General features: G+C 56.6%; 1 protein-coding gene across 4 annotated transcripts; it reads right to left on the reverse strand.

The window, feature by feature from the left end:
- Positions 1-281: 281 nt before the first annotated feature.
- Positions 282-24,992, reverse strand: LOC131568301 (hexokinase-2). Of its 4 annotated transcripts, XR_009275716.1 has the most exons (20): positions 24,840-24,992; positions 16,987-17,149; positions 12,449-12,597; positions 12,213-12,332; positions 11,251-11,346; positions 11,036-11,135; positions 10,512-10,695; positions 9,540-9,695; positions 9,184-9,417; positions 8,617-8,921; positions 7,937-8,085; positions 7,201-7,320; positions 7,019-7,114; positions 6,495-6,594; positions 6,209-6,392; positions 5,827-5,982; positions 5,167-5,400; positions 3,461-4,462; positions 3,342-3,380; positions 282-3,301 (listed from the first exon to the last, which is right to left on the reverse strand). XR_009275716.1 is itself a non-coding variant. In XM_058820304.1 (18 exons), exons 1-18 carry the CDS (start codon positions 24,900-24,902, stop codon positions 4,318-4,320), a joined length of 2,754 nt encoding a protein of 917 aa, XP_058676287.1. In that variant the 5' UTR covers positions 24,903-24,992; the 3' UTR covers positions 282-4,317. The 4 variants fall into 4 exon arrangements, 1 of the variants encoding a protein (XP_058676287.1); XR_009275715.1 differs by having other exon boundaries at positions 3,342-4,462; XM_058820304.1 differs by having other exon boundaries at positions 282-4,462.
- Between the last annotated feature and the right edge of the window lie 1,441 nt (positions 24,993-26,433).

Below are 26,433 nucleotides of genomic sequence, written 5' to 3' on the forward strand. Positions count from 1 at the left end.
CCCTGCCAGGGCCCGATCCTGCTGTGCCCTCTGGACCCCAGTGGGACCCACCCAGTGTCCCCAGGATGTGGGATGTGGAGCAGGGAACTCACCTGGGTATTGATTTGCCAGGCACCAACCCCTTCCCTTGGTCCCTGGGTGTCCCTGTGCCCTCCTGGCCGTGGGCACTGCCAGTGCCAGGGGCAGCCCCTTCCCAGGGGCAGCACCAGGGGTTTGGGGTGGGCTGGGGGGCACGGGGGAGCGCAGGGCCCCACACACACGACACTGAGCCCAGCAGTGGCTGGTGGTTGTTTTTCTCTGGTTTATTGTCTCTGAGGAGCAGCAGTGGTGGCCGAGGGGAGCTGAGCAGTACAACACCACACTCAGGTATGAAAAGTACAAAAATAAGGAAGCCTATATATAATATCGTTGCAGTCAATTGCTAAAATAAATATTGTAAACACAATAGAGAGAACAACATCAGGTGAATCTACAGCACTCGTTTCTGCCAGCAGCCACACAGTCTTTGGCTTTAGGACTCCCCTGCCCACATCCAGGTGCATTTTCTTTGCTTCAGGCCAGAAGGATTTCAGGCTGGTCAGGGATGTCAAAGGGAGAGAATTTTCCTCTCTCCAATTTACCTTGAGAACAAGAATTGCCTCTTTTTGCCTTCAGTGCCCATTTTTGTGCCAGAGCAAGGGACTGATGTGCCCAAAACAGGCGTTTTCCTTGTCTGGAGGGGAATGGGGCGAGGGCTCCCCACATTCCAGGTTATTCTGTTGTTACCTTGCTCCTCACAGCCCCTGCACGGTGCACTTGGCACCGTTCTGCACCTCTCCCCTCTGTGCACTTGGACCTTTCACCCCCTTATCTCTGTGACAGCCAGATGGGTTTGGATTGCCTGATAAGGGAGGAGAGGAGGCACCGAGTTATCTCGGGTCAGACTGCACCTGAGCTGCTGCCAGGCCACATCTGTGCCCCACTGATACCACCGAGCTTCTCCCTGCCAGCCCTGGGCTCCAGCAAGGGAGCAGAGCAGGCAGATTCTGCTTGCAGCTCTCGGTCATTTGCTGATTGTGTTTGTATAGATGTACATTTACGTTAAAAGCCCAATAAAATCCTGTCCAAAGTACCAAGGAGGGGAGAGTTGCCAGGCAGGGCAGGGCAGAGACTCCGCTCCCTGCTGCCTGCGTGGCCAGAGAACATTCCAGCACCCCAGGAAAGCAAAGAAAATGCACCCAGATGGGAACAACCAAGCACAACAAAACCATCCTAAACCCACAAAGCAGCACTTGTTGCTGCAGGGAAGACAAACCAGGCTGAGCAGTCTGTCCGTCTGTCCCCACAGAAAATCATTTGATCTTCCCTTCATATCAACAACTAGGATTTAATCTTCCCTTCTTCATTTTAAACACATTCACAGAACATCCCATGGCGACGTTTTTGGCGTGAGGTTCAGGGCTGGACATCCAACACCTGCAGGGCTGGGGATCCCAAACCCCTCCAGGGATCCCAAACCCCTTCCAAGGATCCCCAAACCCCTCCAGGGGCTCCTCAAACCCCTCCAGGGATCCCCAAACCCCTCCAGGGGCTCCCCAAACTCCCCAGGGAGGCTGGGCTGCACCCAGAGCTCTCCTGTAATGCTCTGAATTGGGAACATTGCAGACCCTGCTTATTCTGAGCCTAAGCAAGAGCTCTCCAGCATTGGGGGAGCCTTGGAGAGCCAGGGGATGTCCCTGTGACCAAGAACAACCAAAAATCCACCACCAGCGCCCACAAGGGTGATGTCCTCACCCCTGTGAGCTGCAGCAGGTGAGGGGATTGTGGTGACCCTGCTCCCCAATTTCCCTCTCACCCTGTCCTTCCCCTGCTCAAAAGCAGGGCTGCTCAGATCCCCATCCTTCCCATTCTGCCCCCAAAACTGTAAAATTTCACTAACAGATGAAAACACTATGGAGCTCAGCAGGGGCACAGCTGGCTAAGAGTAAAAACAGCCACTAATGCAACTCTGCACAGTGCAGCAGCTAAAAAGATTTCGGTTTTGATTTTTGATGCTGGTTTTCTGAGGAAAAAAAATCACACAAAACTGCTTGGTACCAGATTAGAGGATTTCTGCATCATCCTTCAAAGATTTATTTGACAGCTTCTAAAACTTCCACTAAACTTGGTTTCTTACATCATTTCTATACACAGGTTTTATTTGTTATAATCGTCTTGAGGCTTATAAAAAAATAAGCATTTAAAATGCCCAAAAGAGTAATTTTCCTTTAAAATTGTGCTACTGAACTTGACCCCCAACACAGAAGAGAGACTTTTGGTAATGAGATTACCCCAAGCAGTATAAAAATATACATAAAAATAGACAAAACTCTATCCTCCAATCTGAAGGGCTGTTTGTGGGGTTTATTAGTTATATGTATTTTTTTTTGTACATCACTGAAATTTCATTAACTTCTGCTAAATATTTACAGAAAACCCCCCCACCCTCTGTCTGCCTCCTCTCACTGAGGCAGAGACTTGCAGCTTTTAGTTCATCCAGAGTTTTCTGCTGGCAAAAACGGATCCCTGCACTGGGCCAGGGCACACAGGTGATGATGCTGCGGGCACAGGGGGACCTGCAGGGCCCTGGGTGTGTCACCTCCCCAGGGATGTCACATTCCAGGGCACGAAACAAAACCTCTGCTAAGGTTAAATCCAGCCTGAAGCCCACAGCATCCTGCACGCCCTGGCTTTCTGCTTTTTCCCTTTTGTCCTGCTGGTAAAGTCAGAATGCCCAAACCTCTTCTTGTACAACAGTTCCTCGGGTATTTGGGTCTCTTTCTCCAGTCTACCCCAAGAAAATTTTAAATTAAAAAAAAAATAAAATTACATGACAGGATCAAAGAAAAAAAAAAAGAAAATAATTACTCTGTACTCTTCTTCGACAACATGAAAAGGTGACGTTAAAACTAAGTGATACAACCCCCCCCAAGACTATGTACATAAAAAGACATCAGATCTCTTAAAACATAAATATACAGTGTACAAATCAGGTGCCACCTAAAGGCTGCGGCCGCAGAACTATTTCACAGACACAAAGCAAACCAGACTCTCCACGCCGAGGGCAGACACGGGCTGGGGCTGGGCAGGGGAGACACTGACCCACGGCTCTGGGGCCCACAGTGCACAGGGAAGGGCTGGGGGGAACACGACCTACACACGCCACGTTCTACACTACTCAGGGTTGGGGAGAGGTCAGCAAACGGGATCGGACCCTGAGTCCCCCATTATTTCCAGGCACGTGCTCTGCTGGGGTGGCTGAGGGGCCCTGTGGCTCCAGAACCTCTCTGGGATTGCTCACCAAGGCTGAGGAGCCCCAGAACCTCTCTGGGATTGCTCTCCAAGGCTGAGGGACCCAGAACCTCTCTGGGATTGCTCACCAAGGCTGAGGAGCCCCAGAACTTCTCTGGGATTGCTCACCAAGGCTGAGGAGCCCCAGAACTTCTCTGGGATTGCTCACCAAGGCTGAGGAGCCCCAGAACTTCTCTGGGATCGCTCACCAAGGCTGAGGAGCCCCAGAACTTCTCTGGGCTTGCTCACCAAGGCTGAGGAGCCCCAGAACTTCTCTGGGATCGCTCACCAAGGCTGAGGAGCCCCAGAACCTCTCTGGGATTGCTCACCAAGGCTGAGAGGCCCTGCAGCTTCTCTGGGACTGTTCTCCAAGGCTGAGGGACTTGCAGCCTGGCCCCAGAACTTTCTGGGGTCGCTCACCAAGGGAGGTACGCGGTACCTCCAGTGCAGCCACAGCCACGCCCGTGGAACTCTGCACCTTGTGCTTTAAGAGTTACCATGACTTTCATGGAAATAATACAGCCTTGATCAGGGTAAAAGACTAGTGGAGGTCTTTAGCCCAATCTTAGAGGTTTGCTTCTACAGCACGGACAGCTACGGCTCCGACACACATAAATAGGTTCTGTTAAAGTGACAATGCAGTGTCTGAATCATCCGAGTGTTATCCCTACTGCTGCTAGGGGAGGGCCGGTGGTGGGAGGAGAGCTGGGGTGTGACGGAGGTGGGACAGCTCCAGCACCACCTGGAAATGCAGGGAGAAGCCAAAAGGCGCTGTGAGCTTTACTCGACAGCGGGTTTTATGGCATGCAAGGAAACTCCTACGACAACACTTGGTACGGAGCCCACGGCGTCTCCATCGCGCCGTGGTGCCCCGAGAACGAGTAAAGCTACGAGTCTGCTTGGAGGGGAGGGGGTGTGTGAGTGTGTGCAGGGGGAGGAAGGAGGGGCTGGGAGAGGAAACGCGTCCTGTTCTGCTGAAACCAAGCTCTGGGGCAAACCTGCTTGCCTCTACCGCTGGCCGGCCTCGCGGATGCGGCAGGCCACGGCCGTGATCAGCGCGGCGCCCTTGCCGCTGCCGTCCTCCGACTGCAGGAAGGTCACTTCACACTTGGGGGACAGCTCCTTCACTGTCTCCTGCAGCACCGTGGAGAAGCTGCGGGGCAAGGAGAGGGAGAGGCTCTGAGTTGAGCGGCCGCGGGGTGAAGGTGTCAGTCCCAGCCCCTAATGCGCCTTCACAGAGCCTCGAGGAGAAACACAGACCCCAGGGGGAGGGATGGGTGGGTGGATGGATGGATGGTCATGGATGAAGCTTAGAAAGCCCAAGTCTCGACACTTGTGTGCCCAAGCCCATGGTTACAACAGAACCGTGCTGTACCTTAACTCAGGCCTAAATCCAGCCCCTTCTTGAGGCCCACCAAGCCCTGGGACTCTACTGAGCCTCAACAGCCCTCACCAACCCCACTGGGGTGAGTTTTCAGTGCCTCCCTTTGCCCATGGGCTCCTGAGCCCTATTTAAGCTCAGCTCAGTGCCTTAGATCCTGTCTGAGCTCCAGTGCCCAGCAGCACCAGCCAGCCAGCTCTGGCATGGGCAATTTGTGTGGCCATGAACCTTCATGACCCATTCCCATGACTTGGAGCCCTGGCTGAGCCTGGTCTCCACGTCTGGGTCAGGCCCAGTGGGACTGGAGGAGCCCCTGTCCTTGAGGGAGCAGCTGACTCCTGTTAGGCCTCAAGTTTGGGTCAGCGAGCTCCTGTTAGGCCTCAAGCCCCCAAAACACCTCCAATCCTCCCCCATTCTCCCCCAAACCCTCTCCCCGAGCCCCCATCTCCCCAGGCAGCACATCCAGAGGCACTCACTGCGGGTGCAGCTTGTAGAGCGTCCCGTCCACGCCCACGGTGACCTTGAGGAAGTCCAGGCCGCGGTTCTCGCGGATCTTGTCCACCACGGCGGCCATGCCGGCGCCGCAGAGCTGGGCCGCGCGCCGCGCCACCACCGTGCACACCTCCTTGACGATGATGCTGTCGTCGCACGTGGACTCCAGGCCCAGGTGCTGCAGGATGGAGCGCACCTGCAGCAGGGCCAGGCAGTCGCTGCGGGGACACGGCGGGGGCAAGCGTCAGGGACGGGCAGCCTCCCCTTGCTCATCCTCATCCTCATCCTCACCCTGCACTCGGGCTCGTGGCAGGGCCTGGGGTGGTCCTGCAGCCCCCCAAACCTCAGCTTTCGGGCCTGGATGTGGCCTGGTGTCACATCCTGATCGGGGAGGCTGTTTCAGGACAAGGCCAGGAGTGTGACGCCCCTGCCCCCTGCCCAGGGCAGAGCATAAAGAGCCATCTGTGCTGCCAGCCCCAGGCAGCCTCTCCTTGTCCCTGCACACAACCAACCACGTGGGCTCTGCTGATTCACCCGTGGGGCACCGTCCTGCATCGCCCCGGCTCCACACCAAGCTCACGTGGAGCTTCTCCCACCAGAATTCCCCCACATTCCATCCCTGCTCTGGAGCTGGTGGAGCTCACCTCTCTATCTGGGACAGGAACTTGGTCTCAAAGATCCCTCTGGTCTTCAGCCTCTCCGAGATGCGTCCCCGGAAGAGCAGCCCTTTCTTGGTGAAGTCCATCAGGATGTTGCGGACGATTTCCCCCAGGTACATCCCACTGATCATCTTCTCATACCTGGGCAGGAGAGGACGAGGCTGGACGTCAGCACAGGAAGGGACACCGGGGCTGGCTGGGGATTCCAGCTCTGCCAGGTGCCCTCTGGACAATCCCCTCAGCAGCAGGGGCAGGGGACAAGGGACACGTCGGGGTCCTGCCCATCATCCCCTGCACCCACCAAGGGGCTGCTGGGGCAGAACCCCCCCATTGGGGCCCCTTCCAGCCCCCCAAAGCCACCACCCACCTCTGCTTGCCAGGGTTGAGGGACAGCTCATCCACGGCCACGTCGAACTCGGTGCGGATGTCATCCAGGCAGCCGCTGTCCCCAAAGGCGCCCCACTCCATGTTCACACACATCCTGCCCTCGTCCCCTTCCACCAGCTCCACGTTCCTCATCTCCTCCATGTAGCAGGCGTTGCTGCCCGTGCCTGTGGGGAGGAGCAGGGTCAGAGGGACGCCAGGACAGCCCCAGGGCAGGGCAGGGGTGGCAGCACGGGGCAGGAGCTGCACAAGGAACGCTCGGTTCTCACCGACAATCAGCCCGACTTCACAGTAGGGATCCTCGTAGCCACAGGTCATCATGGTGCCCACGGTGTCGTTGACCACTGCCACCACGTCCAGGTCGAATTCCTGCAGAGGGATGGATTGCAGGAGTTACTCCTGGAGGGCCTGGAATCCCTGCTGAGTCTGCTCACACCTGGCCTTCCCCAGCCCCTCCTGCCTGCAGGCAGAGCTCAGACACCTCCAGCTGGGGCAGCCCTGCCAGGAGCAGCCCCTGGCAGGAGCTCGGGGTAGTCTGTGCCGAGGAAACGAGCCGCTCTCTCCTGAGCTCAGGGCCAGACAAGTCTGCTCCAGCCCTGGCCAGGAGCCAGCCCGTAGCCCCAGGGTCTGAAAATCCAACCTCGAGTGATGAGTAAGGGCGGCTGCGAGAATTCCTCCGACACTCATTACGCTGAGCTCAGCCCAGTAATTTGTTTTACAGGCCAATTAATGATGCCAAAGAGAGCCAGGATGTGGGAGCAGCCCAGCTTCTCCCAGCCCTGTGGCTGCTCACCTCTCTCCTGTGAATGGCCTCCTTCAGCAGCCCCACCACATCCTCTCCCTCGCAGCCCGTCGCCTTGAAGCCTTTTGTCCACTTCAGGAGGATTCCCTGTGGTGGGAAAAGCCCCCAGTGAGTGCCCCTGAAGGGCCAGGCACGGCAGGGATGCTGCCAGGAGGGCTGGGGTTACCTCTTACCTCGTCCAGGTTGTTCTGCTGGCAAGGGAAGGAGAAGGTGAAGCCCAGCGGCAGCGACACGCCCTTCATCCCCATGTACTCCAGGAAGTCAGAGATGCAGTGCACAATGTGGTCAAAGAGCTGCATGAGCAAAGCCAGGGTATAACAGTTACCACCACAGCCAGGGCCCAGCTGGAAGCCTGATTTCTGGGGATTCTGACCCATTCCCAGGCCTGCTGGAGTGTTCAGATCACCCCCAGGACTTTGAACAGAGCAGGATGTGGGAGGTGAGCAACCCCAAAAAGCTCAGCTCACCCTCTTCCCCACCCACAGTGTGGCCAAATCCCTGCATTATCTCCAGCCACAGGTGCCTGGAGGGCTGGGGACCAGCAGGGACCCAGACCCTCTGCAAGGGATCCCCTCCAGCCCAGTCCCCAAGCACTGCCTGGAGCGCTTTGCAAAACCCTTTCCAAACGTGTCTCACTGCTTCTCTTGTGGTTTCCCTATCTGGGAAATGGGGGTGATGCTTATCTGCCCTCGTGGGGTGTGTGGGATTCAGGGAGGCTCACTCATGGCTGGGAATAACACCGTTTCCAACCCAAAAACCAGGCCCCAGCTTCCCAAACTGCAGAGCCCTGGGCACAGCTGGCTGCTCCGAGGCCAGGAGAGCACCAGCGCTCCCCACTCCTGGTTTCACCCTCTGGAAAGGCAAAACCAGCAAAGAGGCCCCTTCCCCTGTGTGCCTGCCCACACTGACCTCCTCTCCCGTGCCCTGCATGATCTCCACGGGGATGGAGTAGATCTTGTTGTGCATCTCCACCCCGCGCCGCATCCCGTTCCTGACGCGCACCAGCAGCACGCGGAAGTTGGTTCCTCCCAGGTCCAGGGCCAGGAAATCTCCCTTTTCTGCAAGGCCAGAGAGGATCTTCAGAGAGATCCCAGCACAGAGCAGACATGGACCTGCCCTCCTCCCAGGAGAGGGATGGAAATGAAACGTGGCTGGGGACAGGTAGGAACAGGGGCTGCAGGTAGGAGGAGGATGGAGAGGTTTGCTCCACACTCAGGGTGATGGTGAGGCTTCAAATCATAGACCTGAGCTGGAAGGGACCCACAAAGATCACTGAAGTCCAGCTCCTGGCACTCAGGACCTGCACAAGCTTCAAGCCAAGGTCAGGCACTCGCCCAAGCCACAGGAAGAACCAGGAGCACAACCCAGGATGAGGGTGGAGGGAATCCTGTGGCAGGATTTGTGGCCAGGCTTTGTGTTAAATCAGGTGCAGAACGTCCCAGAGGCTCAGTGCTCTGCCCAGTACCGAACTGGAGCTTTGTGCCACTCCCACCACAAAGAGGAACCGGCCACAGCAAAGGATCCAGCCCCTCCCGAGGATGCAGGAGCTGCAGGGCTCACACACAGGGGTTTCACACAGGACACATCACCTGTTCCATCAGGAGTGGAGCACACGTAGGTGGGCAGCATCTTCACCGTCGCCTCCTCGTGCGTCTCCTTGCCCAGCCCTTTCTCCATCTCTATCCTCATCCTCTCCTTCACCTCCAGCAGCTGCTCGTGGCTCAGCTTGAGGGGCTCCAGGATCTTCTGGCGGGCCTGGTGCTGAGCAGCCAGCCTGTAGGCCACGGCCGTCACCATGGCCGCGCCTTTGCCGCTGCCGTCCTCGGAGCGGATGAAGCGGATCTCGCAGTCGGGCAGCAGCTTCCGCACGGTCTTGTGCAGGCGGCGGGCAAAGCTGGGCGGGAGGAGGACAGGGGGCCTCAGTGGGACCCTCTGGGCACACCCGGGGACCAAAACGAGGGGCCCGAGGGGATCTTTGGGGGCGCTTCTCGTGTGCCGAGCTGTGCGCACTGCTGGCAGCAGCAGATCCCTCTCTGGCCCTGTCCCCAGCACACCCAGAATCCAGGTCCCTGTCCTCAAATCCCTGTCCCTACCCCTAGCACCCCCAGATCCCTGTCCCCAGGACCCCCAGTTCCCTGTCCCCATCCCACACTCACTGAGGGTGTTTCTTGTACACAGAGCCGTCCACGCCCACGGTGGAGCGCAGCCTGTCGCCGCCCTTGTTGTCGCGGATGCGGCGCAGCACGGCGGCCAGCGTGGCCCCGCAGAGCGCGGCCGAGCGCGTGGACACGATCTGGCAGATGCGCAGCGTGGCCACGCAGTCCTCGTGCGACGGCTCCAGCCCCAGCTTGCTCAGGATCTCGTGGGCTTTCTGCAGCCCCTCCTTCTCCCTGGAACCACAAAGGGGGTTCATGCCAAAAGGGGGAACACAGCTGGTGGGTGGCAGCCTGGGCTGGCTCTGTGCCGCTCCGTCCATGGGCTGGGACACAGGAAAGCCCTGGATCCTACTTACTTCTCAATGGCAGACACGAATCTGGTCTCAAAGTGGCCCGTGGTGAGCAGGTCTGGCGTGAGCCTTCCCCCGAAGAGCAGCCCGTCCTTGGCCATCTTCACCAGGATGAGCCTGACCAGCTCGCCCATGTACATCCCGCTGATCATCTTCTCAAACCTGCCCGTGGGGAGGCATGGGGTGCAATCAGGGAATGGTTTGAAAGGCTGGAAAAGCCCTCCAAGGTGAGCAAGTCCAGCCATTCCCCTGCTCTGCCAAGGCCACCACTAGCCCCAAGTGCCACATCCACAGAGCTGTTAAATCCCTCTGAGATGGTGGCACCATCACTGCCCTGGGCAGCCTGTGCCACACCTGACACCCTTTCAGAGCAGAAATCTTCCCAAATATCCAACCTAAACCTCTCCTCTCTCTCCATTATCTCCCCCTGAGCCTCCTTTTCTCCAGGCTAAACAATGTGTGTTTGGCTGTGTGTGCCACGAGGTGGCCACAGGCTGACCTGAAAACCCCTTGGCAGCCTCCCATCCCAAACAGAATCTGGGTAATCCCTTCCCAGAGCAGTTTATCCCATCACTGAGCATATGAGGCCATGTGGACAAGACCATCACCCTGCAAAGAGACCTCGTGGCCACCTGAAGGGGCTCAGTCAGTTTGCAGGGTCACCCCCAGGCCACAGGAGCACTGTGGGGAAAGGGAGATCTGCAGGATTGGGATGTGGATGTTCTGTCTGAGCTGGTGGGGACTTTGCTGGGCAGGAAGGGAACAGGAATCATTCACATGAGGGGGTCTCAAGGGTAGCAGGTGGGGCAGACAGCCCTGGCTTGGGACACAGCACTGGTTTGGGACAGAGCCCCTCTCTGCACCAGTGACAGAGGACACGCTGACCCAGTTAGCTGGGCTGACCTCCCCAGCCCCAGTGACTGTGGGAGGATGGACAATGCTGAGCAAACCACGAGCCCGAGCCAAGAATGTGCTCACAATTGTTTGCCAGGGTTGAGCGAGCCCATGTCGATCTCGCGGTCGAACTCGGTGCGGATGTCGTTGAGCACCCCGTCGTCACCAAAGGCTCCCCACTCCATGTTGATGCACATCCTGCCCTCGTCCCCCTCCACCAGGTCGATGTGCCTCATCTCCTCCATGTAGCAGGCGTTGGTTCCAGTTCCTGGGCCAAGCAGGGGCACAGGGTGAGCGGGGACACGGCCTTTCCTCATCCCCATTATTCCTCATTCCCATTATCCCCCATTCCCATTATTCCTCATCCCCCATTCCCATTATCCCTTATTCCCATTATTCCCCATTTCCCTTTGGCCACAGCCCAGTGCACCAAAGAAAGCCAAGAACCAAGCAAACAAACTCTGCACAATGCTGGTTTTCCAGCACTGGTATCCCCCTCTCTTTTTTCCCCCAGGGACCCCCAGGCCTGCAAGAAGCAGGATCTCCCTCTGGCCCTGCTGGAGCCCAGAAAACACCCCTAGAACATCTTTCCCCTGGCTGCAGCTCACCAACAATGAGGCCAACTTCACAGTTCTGGTCATCGTAGCCACAGGTCATCATGGTGCCCACGGTGTCGTTCACCACGGCCACGATGTCGATGTCAAAGTCCTGACGTGGTGGAAAGGGGAGAGGCTGACCCAACAGAGGCAAAACTGACCACAGCACCTGCCCAGAGCCCAGGTGTGCTGGCCAGGAGCCGTGTGCCCCCAGCCCAGGCTCTTACCCCTCTTTTCTTGATGGACTTGCGCAGCAGGGACACCACGTCCCTGCCCTCCACGCTGCTGCACTTGAACCCCTTGGTCCACGTCACGAGGATGCTCTGCAGGGGAACAGCAAGAGGAGGCTTGGGGGTGACCCCTGGCTCCCCGTTATCAGCTCACCAGCTGCGCCATCAGCCGCAGCTTCCGTGACAGATAAAGTTTATGGCCACCAAACAAACACGTGAGCTGCCCGTTGCTGCCCCGGCAGCAGGAACGTGCTTCCCATGACCAGCTTTGATTGAGCCCTGCAGCAAAACCTGCTCATGAGACCAAGGAATGCTCCTTGACCCATCCCTGAGGGGTGGATGGCTGGCTGTGCCTTTGGAATGCTCCCTGACCCAGCCCTGTGGGGTGGGGGGCTCACTGTGCCTGTGGGATGATCCCTGTGGGGCAGGGGGCTCACTGTACCTATGGAATGCTCCCTGACCCAGCCCTGTGGGGTGGGGGGCTCACTGTACCTATGGAATGCTCCCTGACCCAGCCCTGTGGGGTGGGGGGCTCACTGTGCCTGTGGGATGATCCCTGACCCAGCCCTGTGGGGTGGGGGGCTCACTGTACCTATGGAATGCTCCCTGACCCAGCCCTGTGGGGTGGGGGGCTCACTGTGCCTGTGGGATGATCCCTGACCCAGCCCTGTGGGGTGGGGGGCTCACAGTCCCCTGCGGCCAGGGGCACCTGGCCAGGGGCTGAGCTGAGCCCTGGGGGGAGGAGAAGAACTCAGTTCCAAATTTCAAGATTTGAAATCTCCATCCAATTCCAACTCAGTTTCAAGATTTGAAATCTCCAGCCCTATGGCCACAGCCCCTTAGGGAGGCAAACACCCACCCTGCCTTAGAGCTGGGGAAACTGAGGCACTGAGCGAGCTGCCCTGGGCGAGCTGAAATTGGTGCGGGACCCACAGGGAGGGCTCAGCCCCCTCACCCACCTCGTCCAGCTTGGTCTGGTGACACGGGAAGGAGAAGGTGAAGCCCAGGGGCAGCTTCTTGTCCTTGATCTGCAGCTTGTCCAGGAAGTTGGCCAAACACTCAGCGATGTGGTCAAAAAGCTGGAAAAAAGGGAAAGAGTGACAAAAAGCCCCACTGCGAGGGGATGCCGCATCCCCCGTGCCCAGCGCTGGATTGCCAGCTGCATCCCCCGGCCAGGAGCCCCCCGGGAGCCCACCTGGACCCCGCTGCCCCTCATCAGCTCCTCGGGGATGGCGTAGATCTGGTTCTCCATCTCCACCTTGCGCAGCCCGTTGTCCGACACCTTCACGCGCAGCACGCGGAAATTGGTGCCGCCCAGGTCCAGGGCCAGGAAATCGCCGTCCTCTGTGGGTCAGCACAAGCACAGCCCCTTCATTCCCCTGTGCATGGAGCCCCGAGCTCACCACCCCCTCCCAGGCACCACAAAAAGCCCAGATTTTGATTATTTTTCATCATTTTGTCCGCTATTCTATTTTTTTCGGTATTTTATTGGAGCAGTCGCTGCATTCCCTGCCCCTCCTCTGCCCACACAGAGGATCAGTATTTTGACCATCACTGATGCTTTGGGGCATGAATCCCACCCAGAAAAGCCCAGACCAGCAGGGATCTGAGCTGCAGCCTCAGGCTCCATCAGGAAGGAGGCAGCAGAGCCATTCCTGACCCCACTGATGCTGCTGGAGGCTCCCAAACCTCCATCCCAAAGGGTTAAACCCTGATAGCAGCTGTGGGAACTCCCCAGCCTGGTTTGTGCTGTACTCAAACCCCCCAGCCCAGCCCAGGAATGCCACACGCTCCTGGAACGTGGCTGCAGGAAACCAGGGAGGGAGAAAATCCCAAAGTTTTGGGGCCTCACTGCTGCCTTCTCCAGGGAGAGCGGCTGAGGAATCTCTGCTGCTTTTAATTTGCCATTATTAAATGTGCAGGACAGAATTTCATGTTGGGACTCAGATGTTTATTGGCTCTTATCTCTGTTGTACTCTCACAAACCCTGAGCTCTGCAGCACTCCAACAAACTAAAACTGGAGCCCTGCCTCTCTCTCTCTCTCTCCAAGGCCTTTTAAGGATAAACCGTCTCATTGAAAAATGACACTGAAATTATCTTTACTTTTAACCCAACAACCAGCCACCCATGGGCTGCAATGGGGACTTTTTATCCAATTACACAAAACCACCCAAACCCAGGGAGAAGAAGGAGAAGGAGAAGGAGAAGGAGAAGGAGAAGGAGAAGGAGAAGGAGAAGGAGAAGGAGAAGGAGAAGGAGAAGGAGAAGGAGAAGGAGAAGGAGAAGGAGAAGGAGAAGGAGAAGGAGAAGGAGAAGGAGAAGGAGAAGGAGGGGAAGGGGAAAAAGGGGAGGAAGAAGGGGAGGAAAATAAGGAGGGGAAGAAAGGGAGGAAGGTGAAAAAGAAGGACCAGCCTCCACCCTAAAACCTCCCTCTTGCTTTACAGATTTCCCTATATTCTAACATCTTAAAGGTTTTTTTCTGTGGTATCACACTCTTCTATCCAAACTCCACACCCACAATCCCAGCGCCACCACTCGAGTTTGGAAGTGTTCTCCGCAGCCTCAGCTCAACGCAGAGCTCTCCTGCACTCAGCACAGAAAATCTGAAATTCCCAGCACGCAGGGCTCCAACGAGGCTCCTCCAAGGGCAGCCCCAGGGCCGTGTTTGGGGCAGGGAAAAGGCCCAGCTGGCTGTTTGGGGCAGGGGAAAGCCTCTCTCAGCACTCAGAGCCCCGAATGTGCTGCGCTGGCTGTTGTGAGGCACAAAGGGAACAAAACCCGCGGGCCATCGGGGCCATTGGTGTGCACAGAGCAGCAGCACCTGCAGGGAATGGGGCTGGAAACAGCCCCAGCCCAGCTCCATCAGCATCTCCAGTGGTTCCACATGGAAACAGCCCCAGAATGGGCATCTCCAGTGGCTGATCAATACCTACAGGGCATGGAGAAAACCTCAGGAGGGTGATCAATACCAACAGGGCACAGAGAACACCTCAGAGGGCTGATAAATCCACCAGGGACAAGAGGAGCCAAGAGGGACACAGGTTGCTCAGCTCCTTGGGGGTAACCCAGGAGGATCCCAAAAAAAAAGAGCAGTTTGGGGGAAATCCCTGGGAATTCCTGGGTGGATTTCTGGGAATTCTTGGGTGGATCAACTTTGCAGGAGAAACAGGGCAGGGAAGGCTCCCTTGGAACACTGCCAGCCATGCCTGGAGCACGTGGCGGGTGCCAGGTGTGGGCACTGCCCCCAGTTTGGGCTCCCAGGTCTGTGATAAGGTATCAGCCCCAGTGCTGAGCCCACAAGCCAAACAGGCAGGGGAGAGTTGCTGCCAAGAGTCACCCTTTAGATATCCCACAAATCCTGCAGCACCTTTTTGGAGAAGAGCTCCTGCTTTCAAAGCAGAATTCCCCCCTCTCATCACCCCACAGAGGGATGGCAAGGCCCCCGAGAGCCAGGGCTGGGCTTTGGCTTAACCTGCAGGTGTGACCTTGCATTTCCATAAGCCCCTCTCATCCCCCTGGAGCTGGGCATTAAACGGGCTCTAATCCCACCCAGGGACACGGGGCAGGGCAGGGACATCCCCCAGAGCCCTGTGGCACCACAGGGAGGACAGGGACACCCCGCAGGTGGATGTTGGCAGCCCTGTGGCACCAGCCCCAGCTCAGAGCAGGGCTGCAGTACAGCAATAACCCAGCCTTGGACTGGGAGCAGCTCCTGGCACCTGGCACAGGGGCCCAGCCCAGGTCAGACTTTGCCCAGGAGTTTTAAAAAGAGGGAAGGAGGAAGGAGGTGGCCCTGGGCACTGAGATCCTCCCTGGGGATCAGGCACCAAGCCCCCAGCCCTGGTTTTCCCCCTCCCCAAAACCCGAGGGTGCCACTCAGAGGCTGGGTGCAGCTCCAGCTGGACAGGGAATCCCAGCTCTCATTTCCCTGGGATCTGCTCTAAACCCCCTCATTTTCCATGGGCAGCTGCAGGGCCGTGACTGCCCCAGCATCCCTCTCGTGTGACATTTTCCATGCTGGTGCTCCTGTCTCCCCCTGCCCCGGGTGAGAAATGCCAGCTGGGGCACTGGAGAGGCTGGAAACAGGGCAGGGAGCCAAGGATCCGTCCTGTGAGGGCAGGGGAGAGGCTGGAAGTGCTGACACACGCTCCACCTGCACCCAGCACCTTGGGCTGCACCAGTTCCCGTGCCCAGGGGCGGCTCCTGGCCCTGCCTGTAATTAAAACTATCCTCCAACATTTAAATAGATGGGAATCTCAGTGCCAGGGCAGGCAGCCAGGCCCAGCTCTGGGTGTGGGGGCAGCTGGGGGGGCTCTGAGGGTTCCAGGGGCTCAGGGGGAAGGGGAGACACTTCCAGCAGGGCTGCAGTGAGAGACGGCAATGGCTCCACGCTGCAAGTTTGAATGACAAACTGCATTTAAATTGTTGGGGAAATTCCTTCATGGAAAGGGCAGCCCAGGCCTGGCACAGCCGGGTGGCCGAGGGTGTAGCCGTGATATTTTCTGAAAAATTCTTTCCTTGGGATTTTTCCTCCTGAGGAGCTGAGAGGCCTCAGGACCAAAATGTAAGCAATGGTTATCTGCTGCTGTGGGATGCAACAGGTGCATCTGGGATTGGTCTCATGTGGTCATTTCTAATTAATGGCCAATCACAGCCCAGCTGTCCAGACTGTCTCAGTCAGTCACAAGCCTTTGTTATCATTCTTCTACTCTATTCTTAGCTAGCCTCCTGATGAAATCCTTTCTTTTGTTCTTTTAGCATGGTTTCAATATATACTATATATAAATTTTATGTTAAAATAATAAATTATATATTATATTATATTATATTATATTATATTATATTATATTATATATAATGATTATATATTAAAATAAAAATATAATTAAATATTAATATTTTATAAAACATTATTAATAATATAACATTATTTCTTTTATTACTTACTTATTTAGAATAATATTTAATACAGTATTAATATGATAATTTATAATTATTATATTATTATAGAATATATTATATATTATTTATTTTATATTATATTATATAATTTATAATATATATATTTTATATATAGATAAATATTATATACAAAATATATGTAAATATTATATTAAAATATTTTATATATCTATATTAATATATTATATTATTTAATATATTATTTATTTTATAATATATATATTATTATATCATTTATAATTATTTCTAGCCATATTTATAGAATATTATTGCTATTAAAATATTATATATTAAAATAATAAATCAGCCTTCTGAAACATGGAGCCAACATTCTCATCTGAGACCCCTGCGAGCCCCATCACAGGAGGGAGCAGAGAGGAGGATGTGCCCGGCTGGAGCGCGGCCTGGGCAGCTCGGGGAGAGGCAGAAAGGCCACATTGTGAGGGCCCTGCAGTGCCCGGGGCCCTGTGGCACTCAGACAGCGCTGGCACTGCTGCCCGTGAAATCTGATGAGCCGGACCCGTGACTGTCTCTGTCCTGCCAGCAAGGGCACGCGAGGGCGGCTTCCCTCCCTCCTCCTCCTCCTCCCTGCTCCCCCTGCCAGCAGGAACTGGGATCCCCTCCAGCCCCAGCACGGAGCAGGGAGCCAGGCCTGTGCCACGCTCAGCTTTCACGGAGCAGGGAAGGTGGCTCCGGGGGCAGTGCCACCCCTCCTGTGGCAGTGCCACCCCTGCTGCGGTGCCCCCAGCCCTCCCTCAGCCCCGCGGTACCTGTCCCGTCTGGCGTGGACCTCACGAAGGTGGGCAGCATCTTCACGGAGGCCGTGGGGTTGGTGTCTGCCCCCAGCCCCTTCTCCATCTCCTTCTCAAAGCGCTGCGACACCTCCAGCAGGGTCTCGTCCGAGAGCCGCATGTGGTACAGGTACTTGTCCACCTGCGAGGGACACAAAGAGCAGGGATCAGGGTGGGGACAGGGGCACAGGACAGCTCAGGACAGTGCCCAGCCCCTCCTGAGTGCACACAGGGAGCTGGAGAGCTGAATGTGGTACAGGTACTTGTCCACCTGCAGGGGACACAGGGACATGGGGTCAGACACAGGACAGGGGACAGGACAGCTCAGGACAGCGCCCAGCCCCTCCTGAGTGCACACAGGGAGCTGGAGCAGGCTCTGGGCCATCCCAAAGTGCAGGGCACAGCAGCTTGGCTGGGATTGCTCATGGCAGGCATCACCCAGCCCTGCTCCTGCCCCTTCCCAAGGCCACCCTGATCCCTGCCCAGGCTGTGCCAGCTGGGAGTGCTGAGCCACAGGCTGCTGAGCCAGCTGCAGATACCCAAACAGGGGCACCCAAACAGGAACCCAGCTCGGGGGTGACTCAGGAGGCTCTCCAGGTGCAAAGCCCTTCCCAGCACACCTTGACCTTGACCCCCAGGGCCTGTCCTGGGCAGCAATGCAGTGCCCCGTCATTCCTGCACCGCTGAGATCACGCCAGGAGCCCAGAGCCCGGAGCAATCCCCGCTGCAGTGACACAGGTGGCAGCTGCAGTGACACAGGCCAGGCTGGGGTGACACCAGCGTCTGGCTGGGGAGGGAAGGAACCCACCCCACCTTCCCATTCCTGCAAACTGGTGGTGTGGGGAATGCTCCCAAAAACGGCATCAAAGCCTCCCGTCCTGCTGGGCAAGGTGTGGAAATGCTCCTCCCCAAGCACCAGCCCTGGCCAGAGCAGGGAGCAGGACAGACGGACACTGCCCGCTCCCAAACCATGCCCTGCTCCAATTAGCGCCACTCGGCGCTAATTAAAGGGCAGCTGCAAGCCCTGAGAATCGAGGAGGAAAGCTCCACCCCGTGTGCTCACCTGTGTGCAGGCACGTAAGGCCGGGTCACCGGCACCAGGCCCGGGCCGTGCTTTATGGGGCTGAGCTGCAGGAAATGGGCACTTTGTGGGCAAATAATTGCACCAGGGCCAGGGTGACCTGGCTCCATCCCACCCTGGCATTCCAGGAGTGATGCTGCATCCCCTGAGGAGCAGCAAAACCTCCTGTCCCTTCTCCTGGTGCTCCCAGCTCCTTCCCAAAACCGGGAGCTGAACAGGAGGGAAAGGCCAAGGAGAAGGAAACCTGGAGATTTGCTGGCACCAGGTGTTTGCCAGCCTCTCCTTATCCAGCAGGAAGTCAAACACTTTCCTCCCTGCCCTCCTGTTTGCTTTCACCTGCTGGAAATCCCCTCCCATGTGCCCAGGCTCTGCTCACTGGCACCAGCAAGCTCCAGTTACTGGTCTGGAGGTGGATTTGGGGCTGGAGCTCAGCCCCAGGGTGGGAAACCTCCCCTTGAGCTGTGCCTGGGGTTATCCCCGGAGTTATCAGCCCACGCCATCAGCCCAGAGCACCTGCTCATCCCAGAAACGCTGGCTTGAACAGAAGTGAAGCCCCCCTACCCAAAAATCCCAGAGCAGGGAAACATAGGGCAGGCCCTGCCCAGCACGTCCCCCATGTCCTCCACACCAGAATAACCCAGCCTGAGCAGCAGAGTGTCCTCCCCTAATCCCCAAAGCCCTTAAAACCTGGATCATCTTCTGCCAAGGTGGATCTCACCCCACTTGGCAGCTAAAGCAGGTCAGGGCGTACAGCAGGACATCTCCTTCCCCACTGAATCCATCTTTCCCCACCAAGGAAGAGCCACTGGACTCCCCAAAACTCCTCCAAACACCCCAAAACTCCCTGTGGCATGGTTGGTTACCCCAAACACCCCTAAAATTGTAACAGAGATGGGATAAAATGAGGAATTCAGCCTGCAGCGCCAGAGCCTGAGCATCTCTCAGCACAAAACACCTTCCCAGCTGCTTGAGGCTTCTGAAGAGCAGGGAATGGTTTGGGTCAGGTCGTCAATTCCAAACAAACAAAGGATCCTGGAGGGGGCAATTGAGTTCCTGGAAAGCTTCCAGCCTAAACAGCGGCATTTCCTCGAGGAAATCCAAACAAACTGAGGGAGGGGAGGGAAAGGAAAAGGAGGCTGGGGAGCGCCGGGCATGCCCCAGCCCAGGGCAGCGCGTTAGAGCTGCGGATCACGGAGCAGCTGTGGGTGCAAAGAGCTCAGTGCCACGTTTTTGAAGCAAACCCCAGCAAATGCCCGTCCCCTGGCCCAAGGCTGTCTCCAAGGCTCACTCGCTGCCACGCCGGATGCTGGAGCAGAGCCCAGGGTCGCCTGTGCCGGCGGCACCGCTGGGAAACCTCAGCCTGCCCAAACCCTGCTGCTGGGGGGCCAAGCTTAAAGCCCAGCCTAAAGCGCCCCAAAAAACAGCTTTGATTGCCAGCCTCGCCTCCTGGGCACGCGGGGCTGGGCTGCTGAGGGGCACAGCCCCTCTGGCACCGCAGCAGGAACGGGAAGGGAAGGGAGCTCTGTTCCTGTGGGTCCCAGAACATCTTTCCCATTAATGACCCCGGTTCTGGGAAGAGGAAGCCGTGTGCCTTTTGTTTTCATTTTGATCTGAACCCTGTCCCAGAGCCACGTGGCTGCCAGGAAGCAGGGCAGGAGCGCGTGCTCCCCATCCCTCAGCACCTCATTTTCAGCTGGATGTGACCGATTCCTGCAGATTTGGGGGCAAATCTGACACTGGGAGAGGGTGCAGTGACCGATTCCTGCAGATTTGGAAGCAAATCAGACACTGGGAGAGGGTGAAGTGCAGTGACCGATTCCTGCAGATTTGGGGGCAAATCTGAGCACTGGGACACAGAGGGTGGCTGCTTCCTGGGACAGATTCTTCACCTTTTTGCCAACCAAGCCAAACATTTGCTGACTGCAAGGTGACAGAGCAGCGTTCAAATCTGGGGAAAGTTGCAACACCCCAAAGCCACAGCATGCACTGTCACCCCTCTCTCCGGAGACATTTGTGCTGGGAATTATATTTTCTTTAAATTACCTCCCTCCCCATGCCAGTTTTTAACAGTTTTTAACTTGGACCATGCTGTTCTGCAGGAATCCCTGCAGTTTGAGGGGATGCTGGCTCCCTGGGAGGGGGATGCTGTGCCAGCACCACCCACCCAAATCCCCGGTGGGATGGGATGAATTTGGGGAAAGCCAAGCAGGGGGAGGCCTGGGGGATCCATTCCCTGCCCCACATGCCCGCTCCCTGCTGCGCTGCCCATTCCTGCCCCCATTTCCCACCCCAGTGACTCAGGGCAGGAACCGGCTCGTCCCCTCGCCCCGGTGACACAGGGGTGATGCTGGGCTGCCCCCACCCTGCTGCTGGCACCCACGTCCTTGTCCTTCCACCCTTCCAGGACAGCTCCAAGCCCACGTGGGCGCCCTCCTCCCTCCCTCACTGCTGCTGCCCGGGGTGACACACGCCCACCGGAGTCATCCTCCTCACTGGGTGAGTCACACCGGGGTTCCTGCTCGGCCGGTTCCTCCTCATCCTCAGCCCCGGGCCAGCAGCTGGATCCAGGCCGGAGGAGGAGCTGACGGTGAGGAAGTGACAGCGGGGAGCAGCCAGCAGCCCATCCTCGGGTGACCCCGCTGCCCCAGAGCCCCAGGAAAACACAGTTCAGCCGGGACAATGCTCTGCCCTCTGTTCTGCAGCTGGAACTACCCCAGCAAAACCCCGTTCAGCCAGAAAAGGCTCTGCCCTCCAGTTCTGCAGCTGGAGACATCCAAATACCCCAGTAAAACCCAGTTCAGCCAGGAGAACGCTCTGCTCTCCGTTCTGCAGCTGGAGACATCCAGCTGCTGCTGTCTGTTTGTCCTTGTCAAACCCACAGGGTCTCGGGGATGCCCCTGCGCCCCCAGGACCGCCCTGGCATGGCGGGAGCGTCCCCTGTGCCAGGGAAACTGAGGCAGGGTGGCTCCGGTGGGGAAGGAGACCCAGGAAGGAGAGCCAGGGTGGCTCCCCCAAGGTGGGACGAGCTGTGCTGGCCCTGACCCGGCCTGGGCAGCCTCAGGGGAAGATGTGAGCTTGGTTTTCCAGGAATTTGCCAAAGCCACCCCTGCCACACCCGCAGAGGCGGCCAGCAGGGAGGAATCAGCTGTGTGAAGCTAATCCCTGGGCAAAGGAAAAATAAATTAAAAAAAAAAAAAAAACCAAAACAAAACCTAAAAATTAAAAAAAAAATAAAAAATAAGAAATCCCCCTAAAAAACTAAAAAAAAAAAAAAAAACTAGAAAAAAAAAAAACCTAAAAGGACTAAAAAAAAAAAAAAACTAAAAAACTGAAATAAGCCCTAAAAAAAACCCTAAAAAACTAAAAAACCACTAAAAAACTAAAAAAAAAAGCCCTAAAAAAACCTTTAAAAACCCCTAAAAAAATTTAAAAAAACACCTAGAAAAACCTCTAAAAAACTTTAAAAAAAACTAAAAAAAAACCCCAAAAACTAAAAAAACCCCTAAAAACTAAAAAAAAAAAAAAAAAACCTAAAAAAATTAACCTAAAAACACCCCTAAAAAACATACAAAAAACCTTAAAAAAAAAACCTCAAAAAATGAATAAAACCCCTAAAAACCTAAAAAGCCCTAAAAAAACTAACTCAAAAACCTGCCCCTGCTTTCCAAATGCAGGAGAATCAATCCCACCCCCATTTTTTCCCCTTTTGAAGGAGGGATGGGGCAGAGGAGAGGCTCAGCTGCCCTCCCAGTGACGAGGATGAGGATGAGGATGAGGATGAGGATGAGGATGAGGATGAGGAAGGCCAGGATGAGCTGGCACATCCCAGGGCGGCACACTTTCAGGCCGGGATCTCTCCAAGGACGCCGCCGAGGTTAATTAAAGTTTGCACAATCCCTTGGGGGTTAGATAAGTGTGGACAGCCCACTCTGCAGGCAGGGGCTGGGCAGGGAGGGAATGTGCCCCCGGACAGGTGGCAGAGCAGGCAAAGCTGCTCCATGGCGAGAATGGACAGGAAAATCCCGTTTTTGAGGCTATTTTCAAGGCCTTGAGGCGGACACAAACCACAGCTGTTGGAAAAGGCACTTTTTAACCCAAACTGAGCTCCTTTTCTCCCTGACCCAAAGGGAAATCACATCCCAGGCTACCACCTACAATCTTTTCTCCCAAACACAGGGGTTGATAAGAAGACCCAACCAAACAAACCGCAGCTTTCCAAGAATTTCCCCGCCTGTGCTGGCTTCTCCCTTTGCCCGGGGAGCTCCATAGGGCAGCGATGATTTTCCAGCCCCGGCGGGAGCAGCCAGGGCGCACAGCTGGCATCTCCCCCCTCTCGCCTCTCGGGAGGATTCCCGGGAATTTGTTCAAAAATATCCCAGAAAATCCAGTTGCGGAGGCGGCCGGGAGGGCAGCGCCGCGTCCCGCAGCATCCCCAGCTCACGGATATTTATTTTTCCTTTTTTCAATTCGTGTTCGGGAGGCGGGGGCCGGCTCCTGAGGCTCCTACAGGGGACAGGGAAGGAGAATGGCCCATGCCGGCTTTGCCCCTGCATCGTTCCCAGCCATCCCCGATAAGGAAGGCGTGAGCTGTGCCGCTGGCCCATTTCTGCCGGGGTTACACAACGCGGCCCCGTCCCTACCCTGGATGCGGCTGTTGCACAACCCCGGGGCCAGCGGCGAGGAGCCCGGCCCGGGTTTCCTTGCGGATCGCTTGGCCTCGGCAACTCGGGAACTTTTCCCTGCACTTTGTATAGGTTGGGTTTGGTTTTTTTTCCTTTTCTTTTGGTTTTTTGGTTTTTTTTTTTCTTTTTTTGGTTGTTATTGATTTTTTGTTTGTTTTTTTTTTAATGCTTTTTTGTTGTTTTTATTTTTTTGGGTTTTTTTAATTTTATTTATATTTTTTGTTTTGTTTGGTTTTTTTTGTTGTTGTTGTTGTTTTTGGGGGTTTTTTTTTGGGGGGGGGGGGTTGGGGTTTTTTTTACCTTTTTTTTTTTTTTTTTTTCTTTTTCTTTTTAAATGTCCTGCCCCGGTCTCCTTCCTATCTCACCCCGCTGAAGGGCCAACGTGGCAAGTTTCGCTTCCCCGCGAGCATCTCCAGGGTTATCCCGGGTCTCTCCAAGCATTTCCCTCGGGGTTTTTTTATTCCCAGGTCTCTCCAAGCATTTCCCTCGGGGTTTTTTTATTCCCGGGTCTCTCCAAGCATTTCTCTCTTTTTTTTTTTTTTTTTTTTTTTTAAGGCGATTTTTGCACATCCCGAACGCCTCACGCTCGGACCAGCAAATCCCGGAGTGGGGAAATCACAGAGAGTTCCTCTCCACCCTATTCCCAGATGCCAGCAGAGCAGTGCTGGAGCAGCCTGAGCCTCCCACCTGGCATTTCTCCTCCAGGAATAATTTATTTAGCCCAGCCTGAGCGCTGTCCCGGCCAGACAAAGGCCGGAGCCATGGGGAGCAGGAACAGCCGAGCTTCTCCCGCGCCTGAGCTCCGGGACAGGGGGTGACCGATATCCCAAAGGGCTGCGGACCCCAAATCCAGGGTCCGAACCCCAAATCCAGGATTCATAATCCCAAACTAAGGATTCATAACCCCAAACCAAGGATCCAGAACCCCCAAATCAAGGATTTGTAACTCCAAATCCAGGACCATAACCCCAAATTCAGGACCAGAACCCCCAAATCCAGGATCCAGAACCCCCAAATCCAGGATCCAGAACCCCAAACCAAGGATCCAGGACCCCAAAACTAAACGAGCGGGTCACGAAAAGGCATTTTCCACCCCTGTCAGTGCGGGGACCGGGGGCACACGTGCGCCGTGGGGTGCACACCGCGTGGGGAAGGGGACGCGAGGGACAAGCGCCAGCTCCCTCCGGTGGCACTTGTGCGGGGCTCGGTGTCCCGGCCCGGTGTCCCGGCTCGGTGCCCCGGTTGGGTTTGCCGGTATCCCGGCTCGGTGTCCCGGCTCCCGGAGCAGCCGCAGCCGGGGATGGATGCTCGGCGCCGGCGGGAAGAGCGGCGGACACGTGGAGCGCGGGGTCCCGGCTGCGGCGGGCAGCACAGGCGCGGAGATGCCCCCGGTCCCCCCCTTCCTCCCCTTCCTCCTCCTCCTCCCCCTCGCCGCCCGGCCACGCGGGGTCCCGCGGCACGTACCGCACGCGGCCGCGGCCGGGCAGGAGCGCCGGGGCCTCCGCCCGCCCGGCCCCGCTTCCCCTCCGCTGCCCGCTCGTCTCGCCTGCTCTTCCCTCTTAAAAAGTTTTTTGGGTTTTCTTCTCCTTTTTTTTTTTTTTGTTTTTTTTTTTTGTTTTTTTTTGTTTTTGGGTTTTGGGGTTTTTTTGTCCATTTCCCCTTCTTTTTTTTTTTCGCTTTCCCCTTTCTTTTTGCTCTTTTAACTCCTCTCCTCTATCCCTTTTCTGCTTTTTCCTTTTTTTCTCCTTCCTTTTACTTTATTCTTCCAACTTCTTTTCCTCATCCTTCTTCCTTCCCTACTTATTCCCCTTTTCACTTTCTTTCTGTCTTCTTTCTCCCTCTTCACTCTCCCCTTCTTTTCCCTCCTTTTTTTTTTTTTTGTTTTTACTTTTACCCCTCCTTTTTCTTTTGTTTTTGCTTTTACCCCTCCTTTCTTTTTCTTCCCTTTTCCTCTCCCCCCATTTTCTCTTCTTCCCCGCCGCTTTTTTTCCCCCCTTTTCCTCTTCACTTTCCCCTTTTCACCTCTCTCCCCTCTCCACTTTTCCCGCTCCCCGCGGGACCCCCCTCACCTTCTGCGCCTGGTCATGGTTGAGCTCGGTGAAGAAGTAAGCGAGGAGGTGCGATGCGATCATGGCGGGAGCGGCTCGGCCCGGCCCGGCTCGGCTCGGCTCGGCTCGGCTCGGAGCGGTCGGAGCGGAGCGGCCCCGGCAGCGCCGCGCGCTCCCCGCGCCAATCGCGCTCATTGAGGAGCTTCCCCCGCGCCCGTGACGTGGCCGCGCCGCCGCGCCCCCATTGGCCCAAAGGCGAGGGTGTGTGCCCGCCGCGCGCGGGGGGGCGGGGCCTGGCACCGGCGGGGGGGGTGGGGGGGGTGGTGAGGGGGCACCGGGGGGACAACGGGGGCACAATGGGGGGACAATGGGGGGACAACGGGGGGACAACGGGGGGACAACGGGGGCACAATGGGGGGACAATGGGGGCACAATGGGGGGACAATGGGGGGACAACGGGGGGACAACGGGGGCACAATGGGGGGACAATGGGGGGACAACGGGGGGACAACGGGGGGACAACGGGGGGACAATGGGGGGACAACGTGGGCACAATGGGGGGACAACGGGGGGACAACGGGGGGACAATGGGGGGACAACGGGGGGACAACGGGGGGACAATGGGGGGACAACGGCGGGACAATGGGGGGACAATGGGGTGATACTGGCGGGACACCGGGGGGACAATGGGGGAACAATGGGGTGATACTGGCGGGACACCGGGGGTGCAGTGGGGGGATAATAGGGAGACACTGGGAGGGACATTGGGGTCATACTGGGGGACACCGGGGTAACAGTGGGGGTGCATTTGAGTGATACTGGGGGGACGCTGGGGGTGCTCAGGGAGTACATTGGGTGGGCACTGGGGGCACACGGAGGGGACATTGGGGTGATACTGGGGGGACACTGGGGGTGCACTGGAGGGGTTCATTGGGGTGGGTACAGAAGGGGCAGGGAATGCACTGGGAGTGCACTGGGAATGGACTGGGAGTGCACTGGGAGGGCACTGGGAGGGCACTGGGAGGGCACTGGGCGGTGCATTGGGCGGTGCATTGGGGTGCGGGTGCCGTGGAAGGGTGAACTGGGGGGGCACTGGGGGGGCACTGGGGGGCACTGGTGTGTACTGGGGAGCTGCACGCGGAGGGGCGGTGCCCCGGGGGTTACACTGGGGGATACTGGGGGATACTGGAAGCTGGGGGTGCACTGGGAGGATGGGGGAGCACTGGGGGGGTGCAGTGAGGGTGTCCAGTGGGGGGCTGGATTTGGGGTGTATCACACGTGTGCCGCAGCCCCTGTGTGTGTCTGTGTGTCCGTGTGTCTGTCCATGCCCGCAGCCTGTGTGTGTGTCCGTGGCTGTGTCCGTGTGTCCGTGTGTCCGTGGCTGTGTCCGTGGGTATGCCTGCAGCCCGTGTCTGTGTCTGTGTGTCCGTGTGTCTGTCCATGCCCACAGTCCGTGTGTGCCCGTGTCTGTGTGTCCGTGTGTCTGTCCATCCCCACAGCCCGTATGTGTGTCCGTGGCTCTGTCCGTGTGTCCGTGTCTGTGTCCGTGTGTCTGTGTCCGTGCCCGCAGTCTGTGTGTTTGTCCGTGTGTCCATGGCTGTGTCTATGTGTCTGT

Source organism: Ammospiza caudacuta, chromosome 26 (genome assembly GCF_027887145.1).
Source record: "Ammospiza caudacuta isolate bAmmCau1 chromosome 26, bAmmCau1.pri, whole genome shotgun sequence".
Classification (NCBI taxonomy): Eukaryota; Metazoa; Chordata; class Aves; order Passeriformes; family Passerellidae; genus Ammospiza; species Ammospiza caudacuta.